General features: G+C 33.5%; 2 protein-coding genes across 2 annotated transcripts; one reads left to right on the top strand and one right to left on the bottom strand.

Annotated features, from left to right (window-relative positions):
- The first annotated feature begins 4,683 nt into the window (after positions 1-4,683).
- On the top strand, positions 4,684-7,732 carry LOC140982659 (uncharacterized). The gene is made up of 2 exons (XM_073449291.1): positions 4,684-5,123; positions 7,177-7,732. Exons 1-2 carry the CDS (start codon positions 4,893-4,895, stop codon positions 7,411-7,413), a joined length of 468 nt encoding a protein of 155 aa, XP_073305392.1. The 5' UTR covers positions 4,684-4,892; the 3' UTR covers positions 7,414-7,732.
- LOC140982657 (uncharacterized) lies at positions 7,198-9,405 on the bottom strand. Its single transcript, XM_073449288.1, has one exon. The coding sequence runs from the start codon at positions 9,318-9,320 to the stop codon at positions 8,067-8,069; it is 1,254 nt and encodes a 417-aa protein (XP_073305389.1). The 5' UTR covers positions 9,321-9,405; the 3' UTR covers positions 7,198-8,066.
- Positions 9,406-9,849: the final 444 nt, after the last annotated feature.

Genomic DNA, 9,849 nt, shown 5'->3' with positions numbered 1-9,849 from the left:
TTGATAGGCTCATAATAGTTGTATTTTATTGTTGTCATATCTCTCATTGTTACCACTTCCAACGTGCTTAATTGACACATTTTTGTGTGATTTTATTGTAGGTGGAAGTTTTCTGCTCTTGCGATAAATCTGGGCTAAAAAGGATGATTTTATATCACAATTAAAGTTGCCGATTTGATCTTAGTGTAAGACGTAGAGCAGAAAAATTCAGAAGATGTTTTTGGATAAGGCGTGACCACGCCTTATGACTACTCATCGGCTGCCTAGTGAGAGTTGAGGAATATTCATATCAAGGAATAAATAGAAGATAGAGTTTTTTCCATAACAAAACTCTATATTCTTAGTAGGATATTTTCTAATATCTTTTATTTTTTAGTAATTAGGTTTAAATTTAGATATTTGGGCTTTTATACCTTTTTGGACCCAAAAATGAAAACAATTCCTTTCTTCCCTACACTACAAAAACGTTCAACAAGGCAGCAGAGAAAAAAATTATCAAACCAATCACCACTCTACAACTCAAGAAGAGAGAAGAAGAAAAGGGCTCAAGAATTTCTCACCTCCTTTCCACACCTTTAGGCTAAGTTTTATTTTTGATTCAAGGGATATTGTTACTATTTCGATTTATCACTGTGAGGCTTTTTGCACTTTAATTTAATATTCGTGTTTTGTTCAAGTATTTGTTGATTTATGATTTATTTATATGAAAGTTGTATATCGATTAATCTGACAATTTAATTTGATATATAATTTTCTACTGCTAACCATGAATTCAGTGATCCGTAATTGTCATGAACGATTGGTACACGAGTAGCGATAGATTAGGTGTGTTGTGCTATCATAATATATTTAATCTAAATAAATCAACGAAACTCGATCTATCAATTGCAGCTATCTCGATTGTTAGATTTAGGATTAACTGTTTTCACAAAACGAAAATGCTATTTTTAATTAATATGGAACGCTATCGTGCCCAGTTAATTATTAATAAGTTTTGACTGGATGCTGGGTTTGGTCAATTAAATTAGGAAAACACAAGAATTTTAGCGGCTATCCCTATCATTCTAAGGTTAATTGCTTGTAACTGCATGAATAAATTATATGTTAGCCGATGAACAGTGATATAATTGAATAGTAAAAATCCCTTGAATCGAGCTTGGTAATATTAATTTACATTTCATTAGTTATTCATCTTGATTAGTTATTTCTTCTTGCATGTTAAATTTAGTTTAGCATTTTATTAAATTCATATAAAAAAATCCCTATTTTATTTGCATTTTACTCGAAAGAAATCATCTCCCGTTCCCTGTGGATTCGACCCTACTCACCATTACACTCATTATATATAGAGAGTAGGAATTTAAGTTTGGTGGGTCAACGACAGCACACCATCTATAATATGGTCATTTATGTCAAATATCTAATATTAGGTTAGACTCGGTTATGAGTTTCAATATTTTGCCAATTTTGAAGAGAAATTTATATTATGTTCATGTTTTTCATTTGTCTGATCTCAAACAATTGCTGCAAGCTTCTCCTGAGTTTGATTTATTTTTAACTTCATGCAAACATTTTGAAATAGTAATATGCATTCATCTAATTGCCTAAAATATAATATTTTTTAATTTAATGTATCTATTTGAAATGAAAAAATTTAAAAACATAGATTTTATTTTTTATTGTAAATGAAATTTAAATTAAACAAATAAAGTAGATAAATAAATTGTTAATGTGGTGGGACAATTACCATAGACCATGAGGCCACACCTAGCTATCAAACAATATTAAGTAAAAAAATGTATGTTTATTGATAAGCTCAAATCTTATATAGATTTTTAAGGATTTTATTGGTGCTTATCTAGACTTTTTATCCCAATTTATGTGCTTAATTGAATTAATAATTGTAAATTTGAATAAAAGAAGAAAATGATTAAATTTGGAATAAAATATGAATTTACAAGACTTCAAAGAAAAAATACTAAAAGAAAGGAAATAAAATATTTTTATATCTTGATATTATTGAAGTTTTGGAAAAATCTATGGAGATCTTGATCAAGATAAAGCCTGATATTTTAAAATAAAATCTACAATATCCTTATCTATAAGGTTTAAGTGGAGATGAGCTTAAAAAGAATACAAGGAGGAGGCCCATTAAAAAGAATAAAAGAGGGCAGAAGCGTACAGAATAAGGAAGCAGCCGTAACAGCAGAAAAAGAAGAAAAGTGCAGGAGAGGAAGGGCATAACAGAAAGCAATTGTGAAGTAGCACCAGCGCGGAAGAAGGAAAAGAAGGGAGGAAGCCAGAAGACAAAAGCTGGAGGAATTCCTCAACACACGCCAAATCACTGAGAATTCTTTTCACTCTTTCTTAACTATGTTTTCTTCATTGAACTTAAACACGGATTTGCACGTTTATTTTGAATTTATGGAGTAGATTTTTATAGACTAAATCCACGATAGGACCGAGACAAATTATTTTTGATGTTTTGAGTTTGATTCAATTATTTATATTTATTTTTATTCATTGATTGATGTCGTTTATCACGTGTTCTTTTAATATGGTCAATTAAATAGAATATTTGTTGGTTAATCTAAAACAGGAAGGCGATAGATTAATATTTGCTTCATACATCAATAAACACATGGTAAACCGACTAGAAATAGTATTCGGTTTCAGTGTGCGACTTTAGATTGAAAAACTTGAATTTCACAGCGATATAATGTGGTTGAATCTAATTAAATTCAGTTAGAAATAATTGGACCGTTAGATTTAATTAGGTTTATTAATTCGAGGAATCATTTAATAAATAATTTTGAGAATTTCGTCATGAATTAAATAATTAATTTATTGAATATGAATTTGATATGTAGATTATAAGTTGTCTCGGTACCGTTGTTCGCCTTAGTCGTTTTTAAATAATTTGAATTTTCGTCTAATTTAATAATTTGGATTTTTTTGCTTTAATTAATTTATTTAAATTGTTTAATTTAGTTTTGATTTATCTATCTCCCATCATTTGAACTTTATTAGCCTAAATTAGGAAAAATAATTCATATTCTAGTAATTAAACATCAATCTCTGTGAGTACGATACCTGAACTCATCTCCAAATACTATAACTTGACCTAGTCCGCTTGCTAGATTTATTCACAATCGAAATCGTCGGTCATTTATTTAGATGCATTATTTTTAAAAATTTATGTGCAGAATTTTTTAAAATGCTTTATTTCAAAGAAAAGGTTGCAGATTTTCTTTATATCTTGAATGCATATTTATGTCATCATGTTTCGATATTTTTAAAAAATTCTACTCTATTTTATTAAGAAATTACGGACGTTAAAATTACTATAAAAAGGAACTATAATAGTTGTGTAATAAAAAAATTAGTCATCAAAATACTATAATCTCATGATCAAATTTTAAATCTTCTAGATCTTCCATGAAACTTAAGGGTTCATTTGGGAAGAAAAAATAAATTTTATTTTTGAAATAGATGATAACTGTTTTTTCAAATATGAATATTTCATCAATCTAAAGGAGAATTTGATTTTTTTTTTTTTTAAACAATAATGATCATGTTTTGGGTATATGAAAATCATCTACTCCACTTTGTGCAATATTTCCTATTATGTACAAAAATATATAAGATATAATTGACCTTTAATTTTAATTGTTTGGGATGTAATCTCTGTCATACCACATATATTTGCTTAACAGAAACATTGCACAAAGTGGAGCATATGATTTCATTGCTTATGATAGAAAAAAACTGCATTTTTGGCTTTGTGTTTACCTTTGTTACGATTTTTGATACACTATGTTGTCAAATTTTGATTGTAGTCCGATATCTTTAATAAGGATGATGCACAACTTTGGGCGCTAAGGAGGAAATAAGAGTGTCAATCCGAGACATTAGATTTGCATACTATAAGCATAAAACATGATAATATGAAATCACATGCACAACATAAGGTAATTTGGGATTTGGGTGAGATTATTATATTGTTATATTATACTCAACCGAAATGTAATTAAATCTCATAGACCCATATTATCGAATGACAAAAACTTGTATGAGACGGTCTCACAGGTCGTATTTTGTGAGACATATATCTTATTTGGGTCATCCATGAAAAAGTATTTCTTTTTATGATAAGAGTATTACTTTTTATTGTGAATATCGGTAGGGTTGACTCATCTCACAGATAAAGATTCGTGATACCGTTTCATAAGAGACCTACTCTTATTGAAATGTCTTAATTAAAAATCGAGGTACTATCCATATGGTATCATCGACCAACTCACGTCGTATGTATACTTGATCGCACATATGTAATTCGCGTAAATTACAGGTCTCCATTAAATTTCTCTTCTTCATCAAACTTATCAAGCAATGAAATATTTAAAAGACTTTACATAGTTCATTTGATTCGAAATTTGCATATTATTTAAATTAAATTAATATAAGTGTGAGTGAAAAGTAGATATTGAAAACAAATAAAAACGAATGTTAATGTAGTGTTGGTTTTCTTATGAAGGTATCAAAAGAAGAATTTACAGGCCAGCCCAAGTGAAAGTAGTATCAGGAAGCCCGATAGGTTTCATATTGGGCCTCATGTTCAATTAATGATCCAGTAAAGGCGAAAATTAAATAGAAATGATGAAATATAATCGAAAGCCTGAATTTATCATACGATGATATGAAGACTTTTTGGTGATAGTTCGTTCATCTTTCTCCATTCCTCGCAGTTTCCCAATCCTCACTACAAACCTCGCAGCCTGCTGTGTTTTTGCTCTCCTCAATTTCTGAAATCCTATTTTCTCAGTCAATTTGTGCGACCAAATTTCTGGGTTGTATGTAAATGTGCATTTTCTATACCTAATCGGGAGAGGATGAAGACTTTCAAAAAATGGATTTTTGGCTCTGGGAAAGACGAGGAACAACATCACGGGGCCGTTGCTGGCGCAAGCTTTGCATCGGGATCTTCACCGGTGGCTTCTGAATTTCCAGCAGCTCATCATCTTCCCCGTAAAGGCTTCGGTGTACCAGTTCAATTCCCCGTGGAGCGGGCTCCACTGCCTCCCCTTCTTGTACCTTGCCCCGAAGGAGACGGTGGACTTCAGGTTCTTTTGTTTGTTTTTTTCCCCTATTTATGAATCTGATTTGTGATAATGTGTTTGTGTCAAAGTTCGTCCAAGTTGAATCGGTTGGATTGTATCCTGTATTTTTATTATTGGAGATTTGATAGCTAGTCTGCTCTTAAAGGTCTGATTTTCCTGTGTATGTAGTCTTCTGTTCTTTAAGACAATGTGCACATCGTGTGATTCGATGTATATGAGATATGATGATTTTCTGATCGCTAATTGTTTACGATGCTCAGAATCCATTAGCTTCTGTGAGTTTCGTATTGCATAATGTCATGTTCCAGAGATAAATAATCACCTGCGGAGTTGGCTGGTTTAAAAAGTGTATACCTTGCCGAATAACTTGTGTTTTTTTTTTACTTGGTACGGTTCCAGCAGGGCTTGTCATGTTGGCACATATGACTTAAATTTCCTGTTTGATTTCTGAAAATGCTTTGATTTATTTCTCATTTATGTAAATTCCACTAAATAGAGTTGTTTTTTTGTCTTCGGCAGTGTTGATGACTTTAAATAATTGGCAGTTGCAGACTGTAGATAATTTTTGGAAGAGGGTATAGGTGCTTTATGAGATATTTGTATGAAATATAGGAAATCATTATTCTCCCGAATCTTAAGACAAAGGCCAGAACTACAATTTGCTTTGCATGTGTAGACCAAAGGAAAAGGGTGCTAATTTAAGGAGAGCCTGAAGTTTTAAATAATAAATATGAATAAAATTGAAATTACTTGAAAATACCTTGTATTCTTCTGTCAACCAGCTTTGTCATGTGAAAGTTGTCTTAAGAAAGTTTTTTTTGTGGTTCAGAAGCTAAACAGTAATATTCGTTTCACAGTTTAGATTCTGAGATGTCGACTTTCATTCTATGTTATGTAATGGTCATTTTAGAATAGAGACAATATGTGGATTTTCATTACTTAAAAAATAGTATAGTTTCTCAACAATCAAGATTAAAGTGTAGGACAGCTTGAAAAGGATTGATTTTAAGGGATGCTGGCCAAGAGGCCAAGGCTCTTATTATATTCACAGCTGGCATGCTGTATTATTTTCGCGGTAACACATTTTTGTATGTTACCTTCGATTTCTTGGTAGCAATAGCAAAAATTTAGTTTCAGTCACTCTTGATTGGATTGTATCCTCGAATTAATCTAGAGGTTAATTTTTAATGAGTGCTAAACATGACATGCTGCGTGCTAATGTTAATTTTTAATGTGTGGATGTCATTCTGCTTAATATGTATTTCACACGTGGACTACCTAGGAAATGCATGATATCAAGCCTTTAGACGTTTTTGAGCTAGAAAATCTAGGGTGCCATCAGAATGCGCAGACAGAAATGTGTTAATCTGCATAGTGGTCTTTAAATTATGTCCAATATCAGTAACCTGGATATGTAGATCACGGAGATTTTATATTTATTGTTCTTTTGTTTTTAATTTTGGCTAAATAAAATCTCCATTAATTTGAAGAGCTACCTATATTGCCCTGTATCCCACAAGTAGTCTTTTAACAGAATATACTGCTGGTTAGAGGTGTATGACCAAAGTTCATATCAAATTTTCTTATTTATATCCAATGTTCTAAAATTCGTTAGAAGCTAGTCGGGCGTTAGACCAGCTAGGCGATTCCACGGTAACTTCATAATAAAATGAAGTTTGGTGTGTTAGGGCAAGCCAACAAATCATATTTTTGTTGGACTTTGGTTTATGGTCACTTTTCATTTTTTTTAAATTGGGTTTTTAATTTAAATTAAAGGCTCAAAAAACTTTTGAAAAGAAGCCCAAAAAAATATAATTTTCCGCAGCCGAAGACCACCTTGGCTGGCCGATTGGCGACTAGCACTTTTTCTGTGCGGTTGGCTAGCACCGCGCCTAGGCTGATTTTTAGAACACTGTTTATATGGATGCACAAATTGTTTGCCTTATCTAGTTTTCGTCCAATTTATTTATTTTTTTCCTCTGGATTGATTATGCTTATGGTTTGTGACTTGTTTAATATGTGCGTTTTATATTGGTCTGTAATCCTAATTGCTCAGGGCTTGAATTGGTATGCAAAGCACCTGAGAATAGATGAAGATGGAGATGTCGCCGATGAGTTTCTTGATGAGGACTCACCAGATATTTCAACTAGCATGGAAGAGCAAAATAGGCCATTGCCAAGATTTAAAGTGAAGCATAGCACAAAACGTGCAGAAGTTAAGAAACAAGAACTCTTACCAAATGGTAGGATTCGGCATCTCGTGGAACACCATGGCAGGCAGGAGTGGGTGTAAATGACCTTTATGAAGCAATCAAACCAATGCCTCAACATCATCAAATCTATGGCAGCGGCCCAACTAATTTAAGGGATCTCCGATATAGTAATTTTTCTTGAATATTGTGTTGTCTGATTAAGTTGTTCATTTTCAACGCAAAAAGGATAAAGAACATTGATATTCCTCTATGGATAACGGCCTGTGCATCATCTGAAGTGTTTTTTCACCACCCTGCTATTGAACTCTTTTGTGCGGTGTTTTGTTGAGCAACGGAAGGACAAGTACTTCTATTTAAAACAAACAAGGGTAAATTACACCGGTTACTCCTTTAGTTTGGTTGACTTGTGCAGTCCTTCAGTATCCATGTTATTTACCCGTACGATTATGAGTGTGTTATTTTATATGTAATTACTGAATTTTATTGGGAAAATTTGGAAATGGGTGGTTAAAATAAGCGCAATTCGAGAAGGTCGTGGTTGTTGTAACCAATTCACACACTACGAACATTAATAAACTCTTCAGACATGTATACTTTTAAGATAAAAATAAGAGTGTGTATCTCACTGACTTGATCATGAACATCCGTTTTTCTATGAGATATTAATTACTCTAAACTCATAAACTTGACCATGAATTCTCATTATCATGTCTCTTGTTCAATTTTCCCCCCTTCAGGGATTATCGGCAATGTCACCCAGGAGTGTAGCATAATTCCTAGCAATCTTATTCATTTCACCAATCTCCGTATTTTTGCTCTTTGGCATGGCCATAACACAACGATTTATATCTTGTACGATCACTTGACCATCTAATCCTGCAATGGCCGATTCTTGGCTGGCGTCTGCTAACACAAATTTGATGTATTCTGCTATTTCTTGATAAGCTATCACACATTCTTTAATGGATGGTTTCACAGCCGGATCCGCCTTCTTGTCTTTATACAGTGTGATGAGGTATTTTAAGGTTTTGATAACATGGCGCGTTGTTGCCTGTATAGCTACTTGTAATAGGGGAGTATAGTCATCCGCAGTTGCATTGGCAGCTTTCGGTTTCTTGAGCACCTTGAGACAGAATATCCGATTCACACTGAGTCGTTTGTAGAGACAGAAATTGTTGACGGTTTGATATGGAAATGCGGATTTTGTAGTTGGTTCGGAGGGTGTTGGCTGAGGGGGTGATTTTGAGCCTTGTTTTGGATTGAGGGCTGGGTCTGTTGGTTTTGGTTCAGGGGTTGGTCCTGTGGTTGAATTCGGATTATTGTCTGATTCAGTAGGTGCAGAACTTGGTTCAGGGGCTGGTTTTGGTTTAGAGCTAGGTGTAGGGGATGAGTCTGGTTCAAAGCTTGGTGCAGGACCATTATCTGGTTTTGTGGGCGGTTCTGCTTTCGAGCTTGGTGAAGGGGATGGTTTTGGTTTAGAGCTTGGTGCAAAACCATTGTCTGATTCTGTGGGATGTTCTGTTTCAGAGTCTGGTTCAGAGCTTGGTGTAGGAGATGGTTTTGGATTAGAGCTTGGTGCAGGACCATCATCTGGTTCTGTGGGCGGTTCTGATTCAGAGTCTGGTTCAGATGATGGTTTTGGTTTAGAGTTTGGTGTAAGACCATCGTCTGATTCAGAGCTTGGTGATGGTGACATGGATGCTTTTGAATGAGTGGTTGATTGTGGAGCCGAGGCTGATCCAGAACTTGGTGGCATGGACGATTTTGAATCTGAGGGTGGAATGGGATCATAATCCGATTCCGACTCCGAGCCCAACATTGTATCCATGTTCATCTCTATAAATGATTTTAGAAGCGTGGGTGGTTTCAATGCAGGGATGGAATCTTTGCTTGGCTTCGTTTTTTGTCCATTGGTTTGTGAAAGCGAAAGGGTGGAGAAAGAAAGAACAACTAAAAGGCAAATTAGTACCTTTCTCGAAGAAACCATTTTAGTTCTCCTGCAAGAATTTGGTTTTCGACATTTGAGATGAAATAGATCGTTATGTATAGTGGCACTTTTGTAATTCAATTAATACGGCTGTTACATTACATAGTTTAGTAAAGTTAATCAATCTTTACTGCATTCATTAAATAACTTGCCCTTAATTTATAAGTCATTTGAATACGTGACAAGTGTGTGTTTAAGTCACGATAATTTTTTATTTTTATTTTTTAAAAGAATTATGATGTCTATTCAGGTGTTGGAATTGGACATTTGGGCTCACTTGTTTTGGGGCTCAGGATACAGACTTTCCTTAAATTGGATATGGGAAAAAGATGGAGAAATGTTTTTAAAATTGAAAAATGAAAACTGATACATTGCAACTCTTAAAAATAGGGTTTTTAATTTTTTTAATGGAACAAAATAATGACTTTTTACAAAAAAAAGTTTTCGTCAAAGATTTTTTTAGCTAGTAACAAAAGTAGTTTTGGGTTTTTCTGGAGGAGTTGATCGAGTTGATGAAATATGTGGACGT

This window comes from Primulina huaijiensis, chromosome 8, assembly GCF_012295235.1.
Source record: "Primulina huaijiensis isolate GDHJ02 chromosome 8, ASM1229523v2, whole genome shotgun sequence".
Lineage (NCBI taxonomy): Eukaryota > Viridiplantae > Streptophyta > Magnoliopsida > Lamiales > Gesneriaceae > Primulina > Primulina huaijiensis.
This window is presented reverse-complemented; position numbering and strand designations above follow the sequence as displayed.

Bases quoted from the DNA above. Each gene is read 5' to 3' on its own strand.
- LOC140982659 (XM_073449291.1), top strand. From the start codon at position 4,893: ATGAAGACTTTCAAAAAATGGATTTTTGGCTCTGGGAAAGACGAGGAA. The intron at 5,124-7,176 runs GTTCTTTTGTTT...CTAATTGCTCAG, and splicing joins AAGGAGACGGTGGACTTCAG to GGCTTGAATTGGTATGCAAA.
- LOC140982657 (XM_073449288.1), bottom strand. From the start codon at position 9,320: ATGGTTTCTTCGAGAAAGGTACTAATTTGCCTTTTAGTTGTTCTTTCT.